Here is a 16,219-nt window from a genome sequence, read left to right as displayed (position 1 = left end):
TCGGAACGTCGGGCACGAACCTGAAGGGTGCGATCCATTCTTCGTGATGCGTGTAGTGCATAGCCCAGAGCAAGATTTACAGTCTCCTTGTAAATGGGGTGATTATCGCGGACAATTGTCCATTCATTGACAGCCCTTCACAGGCTTGTGAGCCCGTATCCTAGCAATGGGTGGCGCTCGGAGACGTTGGAGCCGCTTAACATTTCATCCCCAGGTTGGGGCTCACAAGATAGGATGGCGGGCATAGATTTATTATGAAGACGAATTCCTGGTCCGGGCGCTCGACTCCGAAATGACTCATCCGTATCATAGTCTTCGGACCAGTTGATAAACAACTAAGCCTCTTCCGGGTTGCCGAATATTACTTGAATTTCATTCGTGCCCCGGATAATAACCGACAAGCCTAGGATGTAATGTGCCCAGATTATTAATGAGATACACCTGGTCTGGTCTGGAATGGTAATCTTCCTGTCCTCTAATAGACTCTGCGCCAGGTATAGGAAGTCCATTGCCCCGGTTATAATAGCTGAACTTAACCAGATATAGGCAATGTGAAAGCAATAATTTGGTATACCCTTCCAAAGCTGCTCTTCCACACTCTCGCGGTAAATATGCCAATGAAAAGCCGACGATTGACTGCTGCAGGCCATCAGCGTTTTCAAAATCCCCTCAAACCCTGGATCCTCAGTGCTGCCGGCAATGTTGGCCTCAAAACGGACGGATATCGCTTTTGAGATCATCCTTGCTAGCATAGTCGGCACATAGAAGTAGCCCAGCATCGACAGGGTCACAACCGTTGCGAAGTACCTGCGTTCCTGAAAGGCCCGCAGCATAGTCGGACCTACACCATCTGCCAAATCCACATCTGATCCCTTGCATAGAGGCGTGAAAGTCTGGACGTTGACTGTCTTTTTGAATTTACTCTCAAGCTCCGGCGAGATCCGCCCGCGGCCGAATATCGCAGCCAAGTCTTCTTCCACCACAATGTCAGATCCCGAGCTCCGCAGTTGTCGTGCGAAATTCACTATTTGGGTTACACTAGCTGACACAAGGCTGCTAGGTAGGAGCCTGGTGAGTTCGAGCGAGAGCTGGACGCCGAGGTACCCTGGCATTCTGGCTGGGGGACCCGACCGGGTCCGAGGTTGGACGAAAGCTTTGTATACTTTTCAACGGTACCTGGAAGAAGGCTCGCCTTATGCTGTCAGGAAATCGATGGATTAGAGGAATCTGACAGATCTTATAAGCGGCGAAAAAGCGGGGACCTGCCAGACTCGAGACAAGTGCCCGGTTTGGACAAGGGATCCCAGTATGGTAGGTCGCACCTGGTGTTTGCACCAAAGGCTGAAGCCAAGCCTGACGGCATCGTAAAAATATACATCCAATGATACCTCTATTCATCTACTGTACTGCCATCGTCGAACCAAGGATCCTGCTAAAGGGCCTTGTGAGCTCAGCAGTCTGTAGACCATGACTATGACTCCCAATAGCCATGTTGATTGAATTGATGTATGGTCCGATCTTGGGCAAGAGACTGATTAGCATGTGCAGACAGAGACCTGATCCATGCTCGCCTAGTGTTCCACGGACAAGCCCAGCAGTGCATCACTTGTCTGTCCTAACCAATCAGTATACGTCGAGAAGCTGCGCTCTGCTTCTTGATGGTTGGCCCTCGCCGCAACAGCGTCTTACAATACCTAGGCCAATCTTCCCAATCACTCCCAGCGGAAGAGATGTAGCGGCGTTATTGGACACCGATACTACGTTTGTTATCACGAGGCAATTTTCCCACATCATAATATGCTGGGCTGAATTCCAAGGCTTATTGCGTATTTCTCTGTTGCCCGCGAGCTCTTTTTCTTATTAGACTTCTTTTTGTTTTGCTCTGTCCACGACCGCAGATTCATCGGCTAACATGGAGGACGATGGCCTAGAAGTTCAGACAATTTATCATTATTGGGCCGTAGCATCCTGCTGCGAAATTTTTGAAGACAGACGAGCCCTACCATACTTGAGCCTGGCGGGATGGTGTACCCATATCCATACCTTACCTGCTGTACAACACACCTAGAGCTTGGAAGGCTGACCCAGACATTTCTACAATTCTGCCTCGAGGAAAATTCGGCGTCTCATGAGCCTGACTTAGCCTCACTGATTGAAAATCTTATATGCGAGAAGCAATGCTACCATATTAGATTGCTACTACAGATGAAGAGTAAGACAGGGACTCCCCGAGAGCCGACGCGTGGACACGAGGCTAATGACACCACCTCGACAGCGGAGTACCTACTACTAGCAGATACGCGTTAGGTAAACTCAGGGAAACCACCTGGGTTGACTGGGACTGTCTTGAAAGTATCCGATTTATTCAATGTTAGTGGCCGAGATTTGAGATTATCATTGACCTGCAGTCCTCCCAAGGTCCATAGCAAGGGCCGGACCGGAACCTTACTACGAATGCTAATGCCAAAGCTTCTCGGTGTAAGGGTCTCAATGACAGAGCCGCTAAATGAACGTGTGGACCCTTGCGAGTGAATACGAACCAATAGTCCAGTTTGATATAGGCGCCTTGATAAAGGATTGGCCGAGGGTTGAGGGGTAAATATGGCTAAAAGTCCACGGACCTCTGTCCAAAGTGCTCTTATGCAAGGCTGGATAAAACCAACCAATCAGCAGGCATTTTCCTGTATTTAGTATCCCATGAGGCTGGGGCTGAGTTGAGTTGGCGCAATGCCTACAGGGGGGCTGTTCGTATATCAATGTGACCCCGGGACCCCCGGGCGCGGTCGCTCCTTCCTCTCTTGATGCCAGTCTCTCGCTGAGCACCCGGGAGCAGATTGCACCATCTGTCTTGCACCAACATCTCACCGGGCCTGAGCTCCAATGTCGGAAGAGAACTCTCCTGGCGAAAGGGTGGAGGAGGGTGATAATGTGAGAAGAAGATTACGACGTGCTGATTTGGCTGATGTTGATGAATCTCGGAAATTACAGGGCGCCGACACTCTTCAGATTACCGAGGAAGCTGGTGCGGGCGATTTGAATAACTCGGAGGACGCAGATGTCACGAGCGAAGCGGACGATGCAGACGGTGTCGAAGACTCAGACAGCGATCGGACAGACGATCCCTGGCTGCACAGTTTGATACGAGCGATCGAGAATGACAGTGTCGAGGATTTGGGCCCTCTTCTGGAAACCGAAGAATCGCTGGAGAGAAAGTTTGATCATGTCATCATCGAGCACGAAGGTTCAGTGGAAGGACTGACCCCCTTTCTCCTTGCGGCCTCTCTCGGACGACTTGGAATCGTCGAGGAGTTCCTACGCCGGGGAGTGGACATGGATGCGCAGACGACAGATCGCGGGTCGAATGCATTCCACCTGGCTGCCTCGTACGGGCATATCGACGTGATGCAGAGACTACTGTCCGAAGAGAACAGTGCACACCTGCTTGATCAATGGAGTCCCGCCGGAGCGAATGCCCTTATGTTTGCTGCCATGGAGAGACGCACTAAAGCAGTGAGGCTGCTCATCGACCGGGGCGCTGCGGTGGATACGGCAGATGAATACGGTCGAACGGCACTGCACATGGCCTGTTTTAGTGGCTTTGAAGAAATATGCGACTTGCTTCTTCAAAGGCTTCAGAGCAAATCTGCGACCGATGGGTATACCTTCGCGAAGAAAGCAATCACGAAGAAAGACGACTACGGTGACACGCCCCTTGATGATGCTGCCAATCAAGGCCACACTGGCATCATCCTCCGACTTCTGAACACGTCGACTTATTTCCCGCTCTCCCCGCTGGAAGCGGATATAGTTCGGTCAGACGATGACCACGCGGATGTTATCGAGAGCGTGCTCATGGCATGGGAATCCGACAAGGTATCTGATCACAATGCAAACGTGAAGGAGGCGGTGGTATACTGGGCCGTCCTGCACGGACGCAACGAGCTAATCACGAAGATTGGGCCCCTTGACTTGAACAGAAACGGGGTGAGATGGGCGCATGTGGCGGCTCTCAGCGGGCACAAGCAGACGCTGGAGCGATTTATCGAGAAGAGGCACAACGTCCTGTCTCCGGGGCCTATGGGGCTGAATCCTTTACATGTTGCCGTCAAGTACGGCCGCAAGGAGTTGGCGCAGATGCTTGTGGACATACTAGTCAAGGAAGAAGCTGAAGACAAGGTCCAGGTGCTCAACGACCTCCTGGTAAAAACAGAGGAAGGACAGACACCCTTTGAGTTGGCGGCCCTTGGTGGTACTGAAAAGCACAGGGCCATGGAGGAGTTGCTATGGGGTCAAATAGATGGTATTGCCAGGTCGATTCCCGGCTTCTTCGCTGGACAGTATGAGATGGCCAATCTCGTCTTGGAGCTGGCAGCTCGATTCGACTCTCCCAGAAATGAGAAGCGTCTGCACCGTCTGTTCAAGACCATGCCATTGTTACCCGAAAAATGCCTTACCTTGGAAGCAACCACGCTGGAACTGCTGACTGACCAGGATGCCTTGCACTGGGCGGTTTTCTACCAGAAGCCCATTGTGGTCTGGTGGCTGCTGGCGAATGGGGCTTATACTCGAGAAAGCGACATCGCCCGAGCTGACAGTATCAACAGAACGATGGGAAAGGTTGAAAAGACCCGCGACCTCATCCAGAGAATCCTCTTTGACCCTCCTCCCATTTTGAAGCGCCGACCCCCGGTAGATGACAACCACGCACCATCATTCCAGTATGGGCCGCAGTCAAAAGACTCACTGTCCGATGTTGCGGGCACGATCCTCGATTTCTACCATGGAGAGGGCAAGACTAACTTCCGGCGTAAGCGAGGCCCTCTGTTGGATATCATATACAAACATGGGCCCCAGAAGTTCATGCGAGATGACGGATACCACGAGCTATCCGCTCTCAAGAAGCGACTTGATGGGAAGAAACCCGGCATAGATTCCGGTGAACCCGACGTTTCCAAGCCCGCAACGAAAGACATGGCGAAGACTTCAAAAAAGACAGAGCAGCAGCAGTTGAGATGGTTCTTCATCCCAGTCAACGATGTGAGTGACCAGGCATTGTCAACGTGGATAGCAGCCTTTGCGCTAACAAGAGGACCGGTCGCATTAGCTTGAGCTTGCAGAGGTATTACCTTGAGATCGCTTCTGAGTATCAAGCTAATAACTATCAGGAGCTGATGGTATGTATTTCGAGAGACCGGAACATCCTGAACAAAGAACATCGGCCGTTGATCCAGTTTGTGCGGAGGAGCTGGGCTGAACTGCCGGCTGGTGGGAGGAAGTTCTATATGAGGCCTCAATGTGTGGTGAGTTGGATTGTCAGATATAGCGTCGGGTATGAAGTATTAATGAGCTTTCAGAGTGAACGAAAGCAGCAGCAGAAGACTGGAGGAAGCAGTGTCCGTCCAGCGGCCACAAAAGACAAGGCAGCGCAGGCCCGAGAAGCAGTTAAAGATGACAACGCTGAGAAACCGAAAAGTCGAAAAAGAAGGGTTGCAGTCTATGTCTGCCACATACTCGATTGACCTTTGTGTGTGTTGACACTAACGTGAGCTCGACAGATGCCGTTCCTATCATGGATGAAGCTGTCGGATAAGAGCGTCCCGGTCATGGACGGGGTTACAAGAAACGATACCGCACCAGAGCACAAGCCTATGACCCTGGACCAGTACTATTACGTCTCCCTTGACAATACAAGGGAGCGAGATCAAGACCAGGTGCTGGAGCGGTACATTGGTGAAGAGAAAAGGCGACGCAAGCAAAGACGGCAAGATCATCTCGCAAGTGGCAACCCAAAAGATGAGTCTAGCAGCGACAACCTTTCTGAAAAGGAGTTTATCGAGTTGGTCGACAGGACAGCAGAGCAGATTTTGGTGGTCCACCAGCTCTGGCTGTGGAGGATTGATGGCGGTATGCATCCTTGCTCTTGCTAATGATTTATGGTTAACGTGTATAGAAACAATCATCACAAGCACGAGTGAGGAGCCGGATGGATCAGACAATACTTTTATGCAGCACATGGTCAACGCCTTGAATCACCAAGACAAGAACTCGCCCACCTCGGACGGCTCCTTGATAGAGCTGATTGTCAGCACGGCCGTCGGGATGTTTCGAAGGAAGAACATCACCATCATGGACACGCGGAAATCACCACTGGAGATCTTTCGCGATTCGATACGAGTCGTGGTAAGTTAGGATACTCCCTCAGAATGAACGTGCGGATACTGAAGATGGGCTGTAGAGAGACAAGGAGGCAAAGCTCTTCGAAAGATTCAAAGAATCGCTCACTTGTGGTGCTCATCAGGGCGGATACCACGGAGGTGATAGTACAAACTCTACTGCGAGAAGCCATACGGATCAACAGACGCTGAGGAACAGTTACAATCGTGTTGAAAGATTAAGCCACTTTGGCAAGTCCACAGTAACAACCACTCCAAACCACACAGGATCGGGGAAACTGCTAGATGGTAACAACTTAAGCACCACCGAGACCAGCCATGCAGACGAGAAGGAAAACATCTACTACAACATCGACCCGGAAACCACTCTCCTAAAAGAGATCAAGGATATCTGTGACGAGCTAAACATCCTCAAGAACCTAGCCGAGGACCAGGAGCGGGTTTGGAGGCAAGTCTGCAAACTGGAAGGGAGTACCCAGACACCAGGGGGCCCATCGGCATACATCACGCCCAAGGACATCAAGGACGAGATCACGGAGATGGTCAAGGAGGCCGAAGCGGTGCAGACGACTATCAACTCCCTGCTGAATCTAAAGCAGAAACAGGCGAACCTCGAGGAGGCCAAGTCTGCCCGTGAGCAGGCTCAGGCTACGGCTAGGCAAACAGACACCATCATGGTCTTTACGATTGTGACGATTGTCTTTGTGAGTGACCTCTATCTTTCTACTACAAAAATAGCAGACTTCTAACGTAGACTCTACATATAGCTTCCTCTTTCCTTCCTTACCAGCCTCTTTGCTCTGAATATCAGCAACTTCCCGCACAAGGGCGACGAAGTGATGTACCAAGGGTGGTGGATCTTTCCAATTCTTTGTAAGTACTGTCCGGTTATCCGGATTCGACTGGTAACGGCAACGCATCGCTAACCCAGAGCCATTATAGTCGGCGTCTCTGTTATCGTCTCGGGATTCTTCATGGTCGTTGCCTTCAAGGCAAGCGACCTGAAGGAATATCTCGGCTTGAAATCTGCAGCTGAAGACGGTCTTGCAAAGAAGCAGAGCTTCCGGTGGCCGATTAAGATGTCTTCGGTTGGACAGCGCGGGACAACTCCTGCTGTTGATAGCCTCGAAGGGGCATCGGACGATTCGCAAAGAAGTGTTGAGAAAGGGTGGTTGAAGAGATATCCGTGAAGGCTGGGATGCTTGGATACCTAGGGTATACTTGACTATATACTGCACTTGATTTATATAACAGATCTGAAATTGCGGTCTATTATGCTCGGGTTCTCGTTGCTTTCATCGTTGTCTTGTTCCTATCGACAGGGAGTTCCAAGGTTGCATTTCGCTACCACAGGAGGGTACCTACCTGGTACAGTATCGTCCCCAGGTATCACGTTCAAGTGACGAATTGGACCTACTAGTTACCTCTCCAAGCCCAGCAGGTCCCTCCTGTATCTAAAGGCTTCTATCTCCGACCTCTTGATAAAAATCGCTGTTACTGACATGGACGTATTTCCATATCAACATACCTAGGTGCATATATGATGCTCTAGAGGTGGCAAAATGCATGTGTTATTTGCAACAGCGCCTTGACAAGCCACAGGGAACTATAAATCTCGGCCAGTGGCGTGTGGCTTGCATGATCCAGAGAAGAAGCAAGCCCTGCAGAACGCCCCCAGCCCTACGGATCGACTACTGGCACTGCATACAATCATGACAAGGACCCTCACAACACCATGCTATCTCACCCTGGAGACTGATACAGAAGATGTCGACTTGCTAACCGTCTATAAACAGATTATAGAGCAAACTGATTGGCGGAACTCGGATGCAATACAATTCGGCATCGACCGGGAGAAATGGATGCTGCCGGTACCGACTCGAGGAACTCATCTGCCGTGATCGTGAAGATACGCCAACTTTTCCAAGATCTCGTCAGTTACTAGGCAAAACTCTGCTCTTCTCCGCTCGCAAGGTCCTTCTACGAAGTTCTCAACGACTCGTCGCACACCGACCTCGTCAATCGAGCCAGATGCGACTCATGTTCCCGTGTGCAGCAAGGCCCCAAGCAAGATAGGGAATGTCCCCCCGCTAGTTCGCTGGGCAGTGCTGACCAAAAGATGAGAAGAGGGATCTATACAGATCCAGATCAGATCCAGTCCACAGTATTTCCCATCGACTATTTGTCAACGCCCCACTGCGTCCAGAGAACCGCAGGACAACCACGTGGATTCTAATCGCAGATTAACTTTGCCCGGAACTCGATTGCCACGAGGTTGAAGCTTGGCGACAGATGCTATTACGTAGGAGCTGAAGTGACAGGTTATCGTAGATTGTGCGAATGTTTATCGTTTCTCTTGCTCTCTTCGCAATGCTGCCCTGTCTGGGCTATTTTTGTCACCCTTCTCCCCCACCGTGCTATGGTCACGGAATGTCTCTGACTGCGGCTGTCAGACGGCCAGGAACAGCCCGTCTACACGAGGCAGCAAGCGTTTCATGCGCGATTTCCACGAACTCCTGACTCGAGCGCTGGCTGTGTGAGTCTGACTCGTCTAGCGCCCTGTATGTCAAGCCACCACGTGGTGAGATTTGCTCCCCCACTTAAGCAGAGAATATGCCATTCTGATTGGGTGTTTATCGTGCCGTCCCATGGAAACGCTCTAGAAGCTGAAATCTGCGCTCTCCCCCCGAGGATGAACCGACACACTCAGATCCTTACCGCAACCGGTATAAAGCCTCCCTCTCCCCTCCTTTCCACCATCTCTCCCTCATCGCCAATTCTTTGTCTCTCCCTTCCTTCCTCCGATCTAGTCTCCCGGCAGATCGTCCCCGTCACTCCTTCACCATGGGCTTCATTCGAGCCACCGTCACCACCGCGGTCGCCATGCTCGGCGCCGCCCGCGCCTGCGGCTGCACGCCCACCGTCCACCTCGACCAGGGCACCGTCAAGGGCTTCACCCAGAACGACACCAACGTCTACCTGGGTATTCCCTTTGCCGAGTCCACCGCCGGCCAGAATCGCTGGAAGGCGCCCGTCTCGCTGACCTCGTTCCCCGGCGGCAGCTTCGATGCGACCGAGTACGGTCCCTCGTGTGCGCAGGCCATGTCCGGCACTGCCATCACGGCCCAGAGCGAGGACTGCCTCAACCTAAACATCTGGACCCCCCAGCAGGGTGCCAAGGACCTCCCCGTCTTTGTGTACATCTACGGTGGTGCCATGGTCACGGGCGGCAGCAGCAATGCCCAGTGGCAGGGATTCAACTTTGCCCGCAAGGATGTCATCTACGTCAACTTCAACTACCGCGAGTCTCTGTATGCTTCGCCTAACGCTCCTGAACTTGATGGCCAGAGCCAGAACTTTGGTATCATGGATGTTGAGCTTGCCGTGCAGTGGGTGTACGATAACATTGAGGGTATGCCAACATCAACCCCTATACTGAATAACACTTGCTAATAATGCTTTACAGCCTTCGGTGGAGACAAGTCTCGCATCGTCCTCGGTGGCCACTCCTCTGGTGGTGTCCACGTTGACCACTACCTCTGGAACCACCCCTCGACCTTCCTCGCTGGCGCCATCGAGATGTCCGCCAACGCCCAGTCCGGTCCCGCCATCACCCCCTCCGGCGTCGGCCTCAAGCAGGTCGTCCAGGACATGATCGATGCCGGCGTCTCCCTCGACTGCACCGCCGACGACTACACCCTCGACTGCCTCCGTGCCGTCGACACCTACGCCTTCCAGACCACCTACTTCAACTCCACCTCCAACACCTGGTTCTCCCCCGTCGTCGACGGCTTCACCCGCTTCGCCAGCTACTCCGACCGCTTCGCCGCCGGCAACTACCCGACCTCTCTCCCCCTGATCGTCGGTAACTCCGACCAGGAGGGCGCCATCTTCGGCTACGTCTACGGCTCCGAGGACACCGACTTCAGCAAGTGGATCGCCACCTTCGACGCCGACATCGCCTTCGTCCCCTCCGACGAGCTTCTCGCTGCCTACAACGAAGCCGACTACTCCTCCGTCTCGCAGATGAGCGGCGCTTCCTACGGCGACGCCCGCTTCCTCTGCGCCACCGATTACCTCCTCGACGTCCGCGCCGGCAGCCAGCCAACCTGGATCTACCGCTGGTTCGGCGACTACGACAACGTCCTCCCCATCCCCAACCTGGGCCCCTCGCACGGCTCCGAGGTCCCCTTCTTCCACGGCGGCGAGGAGTGCTTCAGCGCGCTTTCGGGCGTCACCGCTGAGGAGCAGATGCTTGCGGACTACATGAACGACTGGTTCGTCGCTTGGATCAAGGATCCCGCTGCTGGGCCGGGTTGGGACCAGGCTACGCCTACCAATGGTCCTCTTGCTCGTGTGGGTGTCCCCGGTAACGAGGAGGCCATTGTTATGAGCACCACTGGTGAATACAATGCCCGCTGCCAGAAGACCTTCAAGCCTAACTACCCGAACTACCCGCATGTGCTGAACCCCGTTGAGCTGGCGGCTAGCTCTTAAGCTGTTACTGCTGGGGTACTGTGATGGATGCCTTGAGAGACGATGACGTTCTTTGATCCTTACTTTGCTTTATTTTTCCTTTTATTCTTCTTCCCTCTTGACTTGTTCTTAGAGCTTCCTTTTCTTCACTTACCTTATTACTACTTTACCTGTATAATCATAATGCATGAGCCCTTTGACGGGACGAACGGCGTTTGTTGGGGTTCTACTTGCATGGATAGAATACTTGGTATATACCATACCATCTCATGGAATTGCATACAAACCTTTGATGTCATTCATTGCTCCTCCGAGTTTATTCATGTTGTACTACACTAGCATAATGATCTACCCTGTATTGTGGGTAGTCCGAGATATATATCTTCTGTACCTCCCGAGGTCGTTCGCGCCCTTTCAGTTAGAGCTAGACAAGCAGTCCATACTTCAACCTTCCCATTCATATTGTTTATCCACTACATCATTATCCCTTAGGAGCCGCGGTCGAGATCGTCGCAAACATTCGTCGAAGAAAGCATCTACTGACCTTTCATAACTCATTTACCATGATGCAGTAATGTTGCTGATCTGGTCATCGCGGGCGTTCTTTGTAGAAGCATATGGCACTACGTATGGTCTAGATGCATCGATCAAGATAACTCTGGATAGAGCATGAACTTGATAGGAATTTTGTTGAACAATAATAAGGCAACCAGGTCCATGGATAATCGTCGCGTGACCCTATGGTAGCCTCGTCGAAGACTGGTCTAGGCCACCTGTAGACACAAATACGAGACCACGCATTCAAGGTATTATAGCAGAGTATTGAGGGTTTGCGTCAACGTTCACGGACGGGAGTAGGCACACCTACCATACCTAGTCCTCATTCTACATATTTCAACTCCGCTTACCTATCATAACTCATAAGTAGGTCCCAATGTTGATTCTAGATCCAAAAGAAAGCAATTTCGTATTCATCGAATCGCAATCATCCTCATCGAAATCGAGACCAGGACCTCAAGTCCACGTGGACGGCACGGAGCGACCGTTCACAACAATTTATCATAGTACTATTACTGTCACATCTGCCTTCAGAATCTTGAGAGACAATCCGGCCAGACGACCAGAGTCGAGGCTCGAGTCTGCAAGGATCTTCAAGAATCAAGTCTTCGACACGCTTCTAGCCCAGCCCAGCCCAGCCTGCCCAGAAGATTAAAAATCTGGATAGATGAAAGCCAAGCTTTGACGTTGTTATGGCAGAGTATTTATGTTAGAGTTCACCACATAGACACAGCTAACCAGGTCCGGCACCCTCCGAGCCGGGTAGTGAGAGTTTATTAGCTAAATCCCCGGAGTGATGCTCGTGGAAAAGTATATTTGTGCCGTGTCCACGGGTGTATTTTTAGTTGAGTCGCCAAGGCAAGGCCACGCTCTTGTGGCTGTGCTGTGAGATGAGATGAGACAGAGACTGAGGCAGCGATACTAGTGAGAACGTGACCCGTGCTGACCAGTGCTGAGAAAGCAAAGACCAAGGGGAAACACTGAGTGAGTGGGCGAGTCAGCGCCAGGCCTAAATCCGAAATTGAGGCCTAGCCTAAGTAGACGAAACTGGTCCAAGTGTCCGATATCCCCGGTCCCACTGCACCTTGGAATACAACGCTGGTTCACGCCGAGCATAACTTTGACTTCCAGGGCAAGAACCGAGAGACCGAGAGGCCGAGAACTAAACCTCAGGCTTTAAGAGGCTAAGAATGTGAATACGAGTCTCCGCTAAGAATAAGAGTCTGACTAGAAGACTAGAGCATGACTCGCTCTGGCTATGGCATGATGCTGGCAACTACGTAAACAAGCCGATAGTGTCCAGCGCCACAAAGGTTCTTGAGTCAAGGGTGTTTTTGCTAGTCAGGTACAAGCAGAATTTGCATTTTGGCTCTTGAGAGCTCGGGCTTTCTGGAGACCTATGCTGAAGCTGATCCGAGGGCTTCGGATCGGATGCTGCATTGCTGATAGTGCTGTCTTGGTGGAGGGTGGGTTCGGCCGAGTTAGATCTCGCTTGTACCTGCCAACTACTAATCATCGATAATAATATGTAGTTTACCTAGGCGAGGTATGAGCCGAGGTGTTCTGTTCATTCATTAACTCCGTCATGAAGAACTTTCAACTATAGTAATCTGATGCTTATTTTAGTTTTGCACCGTTCCTCAGGGCAGATATACTTCTGCAGGATCAGGAACCCTGCTAGCCTCGGAGTATAGCGTCCGCGTCTCAGGCACCGTCCTCCAATCTGCATCTCAATCGGAAACCCAAGCCCGAATACGGGGTAGACTAGACGCTCGCCCAGCGCACCGGGCCTCAATCGAGTCTCTGGGCTCCTTGGCCTGCAAGCTCTGCAGCGTTAGTGCACAGTGCGAACGCCAGTCCACGGAAACAAATCAATAATGCATCTCGGAGAACCCGGAACCATGGACTGACGACCGAGGCTATTGAGGCCCGATCGTCGGGATTGCTGCTGTTTCAGGGCTACACTCCCCATATGCCCTAAGTGTGTGGAGTACTTCCAGTGTAAGCGAGCGCTGACTGGACCCCGAGGTTTTTCCAGAACACCAATCCAACAGGATTCAAGCACGCGCTAGTCTCTGCAAGTGGGGCAATTACATTCCATTGCAACGCGAATCGATCGAATTCGATGCGATCACGAACGCTTGATCGAGAAGAGAAGGTTGATTCGGAGCACGCCGGGAATCTACCCTAGGTACTATCGCAAGGAAGGTTCTGCACTAGACAACGGAGAGCCCACGAGCTCGGTGAATTGGGGATCTGGATGGTGTCCGTGATGCATAACTCTATTTCGCCCAAGTTTTGTTGCTACAATTCGACTGTTCACGGGCATGCCCTGCATGCATGTGTATGTATCAGGCTTCCGCTCGACCGGGGTTGCGACTCTGGGGTGCATACGCAAGATGCAGCTATCCAAAACCGATCTCATACAGCAGGGAGACCCTTGCAATCTATGTGTAACGATTGTGTAGATTGCAAATGCCGTCGACCTGCTTAAAGTCAATAATGTTCCACATAGATAGCAGAGATCGGGCGTTCTTCCCTTATGAACAATGGCTCCATCGAACCAGTGAACCTTGCAGCCCGGCAGTCTGGAAACTGATTCTCGCAATAATTGAGTTCCTTGGTTGAAGTTTAACCCAAGGTTGCTTGTCGCCACCATGGATCTGCTTCCCACTTGTTGATTGATTCGCATTAATTTATAACGGCCCTGCTGCTGCATCCATGTCTGCGGTGCTTGCTTTTTGTCCGGCTCTGTTGTTGCTGTCTGTTTGATCAACGAACTGCAGATATGGCTCGCCCGGATACAGGCCAGGTGGTATGTTTCGCCTCTTTACCCTCGTTTTGTCCGGAGATGGCAATGGTTGACAGCTCAGGTGGCCTGGTACGTCTGCACAGTCGTCGCCTGCGTCTTCCAAGTCGCCCGTCTCGTCACCCGATGGCGTCTGTTGAAGCGCTTCTACATCGATGACTTTTTTGTGACATTGGCAGCCCTCTGTCTGATCGGTGACCTGGCGATCCAGCATTACATGTTCAACCTGGGTGCGCCCAACCAACCCCGGCTCCAAAAATCAAATCTAACAAGAGCAGGAATGTCTGACATGGCACACACCTCGATCGACAACGCCGTCAAGATGATGAAGGTACGTCCATACCATAGTCTATACTTCCCATTAACCGTTGACACTAAAAGGCCGGTCTCCCGTGCTAACGCGCTTTTTGCTTTTTTCGCTGCAGATGATCATCCCCGGCTCCACTCTCTATGTCACCTCGCTGTGGCTGATCAAGGCCGCCATGGTGCTTTTCTACAAGCGTCTTGCCGATCGCACGCGGTATCAGACTGTTTACAATATTACGCTCGCTGTTCTCGGTGCGACGTGGCTTGTCCTCTTCTTTGATATCGTGCTCAAGTGCTACCCGCCTAAGAGGCAGTGGGAGGGGCTGCTGGATCCGACGTGTATGCTCTATAACGAATACTGGCTGGTGGACTGGGCTAATGGTGTATAGTGGCGTGCCCTGAAAAGCCGGCGACGATCAACTACTGGCTTACCATTCTCTGTATGTGGCCTGGACATGAGTCGATGGACGTAGACTAACAAGCACAGTCAACATCTTCTCCGACGTCTTCATCATCTGCCTGCCCATCTCTCAAGTCGCCCGCTTAAAGATGCCCCCGCGTCAGAAATGGGGTGTCATCTCCGTCTTCCTCCTCGGTGGCCTTGTCGTCATCACTAGCAGTGCGTCCTGCCCTATACCCCCCTCTCATATCCCTTTCATCGTCTAACCATATATTTACTTCCAGTCATCCGCGCAATCTACTCCCACCTCAACGAACAAATGATCACCTGCACCGTCTCGATGATCGAAACCGCCATCGCCATCATCGCTTCGTGCCTCCCCGTCCTCCGCACCCTCGTCTTCGGCTCGCACTCCCGAAACGGCACATACGGCTCCAACAAGCGCCGGGGCTACGAGCTCTCCGGCTCCGGCGGGCCCAGCGCAAACCTAAACAGCAAGCATCGCACAACGGTCTCCGTGTCACTCTCGCAAAGCCAAACGGTCGTCGGCTCGCCCGGTCTGCACTCGCCGTATGGAAGTCGCGGTGTTAGCAGACTTGGCTCCGCGACGGGAAATACCAGCGGCGATGAGAACGAGCTGTCCCGGCACGAGAGCGAGGATGAGCTTGTTGAGACGCCGGCGAATATGGGGCCCGGAATTGCGGTGCGCCATGAGTACTTTGTGCATCAGGATGGGGAGGGCCATGGGCAGGGATATCACGCGCGGTAGGCGAAAAAAAATAAAAATAACATCGTCTGCGCGGTTATTCTGACGACATGAGATAGTGATGAGGGCAGGACTGGGCCCGAGCAGGTTCCTGGGTGGAGTCCGTTCCCTGCGTAGGGATGGACTTCTCCCGACGGGAGGCTTGGATGGCAGCTCGTGCTGTGGACCATTCTTTCTTTTGCACCTTTCTCTTCAACCTTACATACCTTGACTGCAACCCCCTTCTTTCTCTTTGGGACCCTTTGTGGGCATCCATCCATTCCCTTCATTACCATACCTACCTACTCTCATACTTTCCTAGATACCTACCTACCTACCTTCCTACCTTACCTACACTTCTGTTGTATATACCCTTTTCTTACTTACGAGCTATGAGGTGATGCGATGCTATGCTCGCTTGTGCTTGGCTTGGCTTGGTGCTTGGAGGCTATCAAAAATATATCATCTACTATATTCTCCTAGTCGTCTTCCATATTTCACCATCTGATATTGTCTTCTCAACCTTGGGATATACCAACCTCGCCTCGATGATGACTCTTTAGGTATCTATGAATGCCTCCAGAGGTCCCCTCGTAGGTAAACCTCTTCACCCTCTCAGCCGTCTGATCCCTCACCCGTCCCACCAACAAATCCTCTTTACAGACCAGTAGCTTTGTTTCCAGGATATCAGCCGATGTAGTCCGTTAAGCCACGGTAGTTGTGGCTACTCTAGTAACCAAATAGAGATAAAA

General features: G+C 52.0%; 4 protein-coding genes across 4 annotated transcripts; 3 read left to right on the top strand and 1 right to left on the bottom strand.

The window, feature by feature from the left end:
* Nucleotides 1-335: 335 nt before the first annotated feature.
* Nucleotides 336-1,112, bottom strand: BDW74DRAFT_179577 (uncharacterized protein; the record flags this gene model as incomplete). Its single annotated transcript, XM_073729501.1, has 1 exon — nt 336-1,112. The coding sequence occupies one exon, from the start codon at nt 1,110-1,112 to the stop codon at nt 336-338; it is 777 nt and encodes a 258-aa protein (XP_073582307.1).
* Nucleotides 1,113-2,811: 1,699 nt separating this feature from the next.
* BDW74DRAFT_155782 (uncharacterized protein) lies at nt 2,812-7,787 on the top strand. The gene is made up of 10 exons (XM_073724889.1): nt 2,812-2,928; nt 2,989-5,037; nt 5,105-5,119; nt 5,166-5,300; nt 5,355-5,498; nt 5,556-5,904; nt 5,951-6,180; nt 6,236-6,877; nt 6,941-7,046; nt 7,116-7,787. Exons 1-10 carry the CDS (start codon nt 2,881-2,883, stop codon nt 7,361-7,363), a joined length of 3,966 nt encoding a protein of 1,321 aa, XP_073582306.1. The 5' UTR covers nt 2,812-2,880; the 3' UTR covers nt 7,364-7,787.
* Nucleotides 7,788-8,713: 926 nt separating this feature from the next.
* Nucleotides 8,714-10,753, top strand: BDW74DRAFT_36697 (uncharacterized protein). Its single transcript, XM_073732622.1, has 2 exons — nt 8,714-9,585; nt 9,640-10,753. Exons 1-2 carry the CDS (start codon nt 9,018-9,020, stop codon nt 10,668-10,670), a joined length of 1,599 nt encoding a protein of 532 aa, XP_073582305.1. The 5' UTR covers nt 8,714-9,017; the 3' UTR covers nt 10,671-10,753.
* Nucleotides 10,754-13,995: 3,242 nt separating this feature from the next.
* BDW74DRAFT_179574 (uncharacterized protein) lies at nt 13,996-15,605 on the top strand (the record flags this gene model as incomplete). The annotated part of the gene is made up of 8 exons (XM_073729500.1): nt 13,996-14,022; nt 14,081-14,246; nt 14,295-14,347; nt 14,442-14,661; nt 14,712-14,762; nt 14,810-14,941; nt 15,007-15,487; nt 15,548-15,605. The coding sequence occupies 8 exons, from the start codon at nt 13,996-13,998 to the stop codon at nt 15,603-15,605; spliced, it is 1,188 nt and encodes a 395-aa protein (XP_073582304.1).
* Between the last annotated feature and the right edge of the window lie 614 nt (nt 15,606-16,219).

The sequence above is a fragment of the Aspergillus multicolor genome (assembly GCF_047715735.1).
Source record: "Aspergillus multicolor strain CBS 133.54 unplaced genomic scaffold BDW74scaffold_18, whole genome shotgun sequence".
NCBI lineage: Eukaryota > Fungi > Ascomycota > Eurotiomycetes > Eurotiales > Aspergillaceae > Aspergillus > Aspergillus multicolor.
The sequence above is the reverse complement of the archived record's forward strand: the minus strand, read 5'-3'. Positions and strand labels throughout refer to the sequence as shown.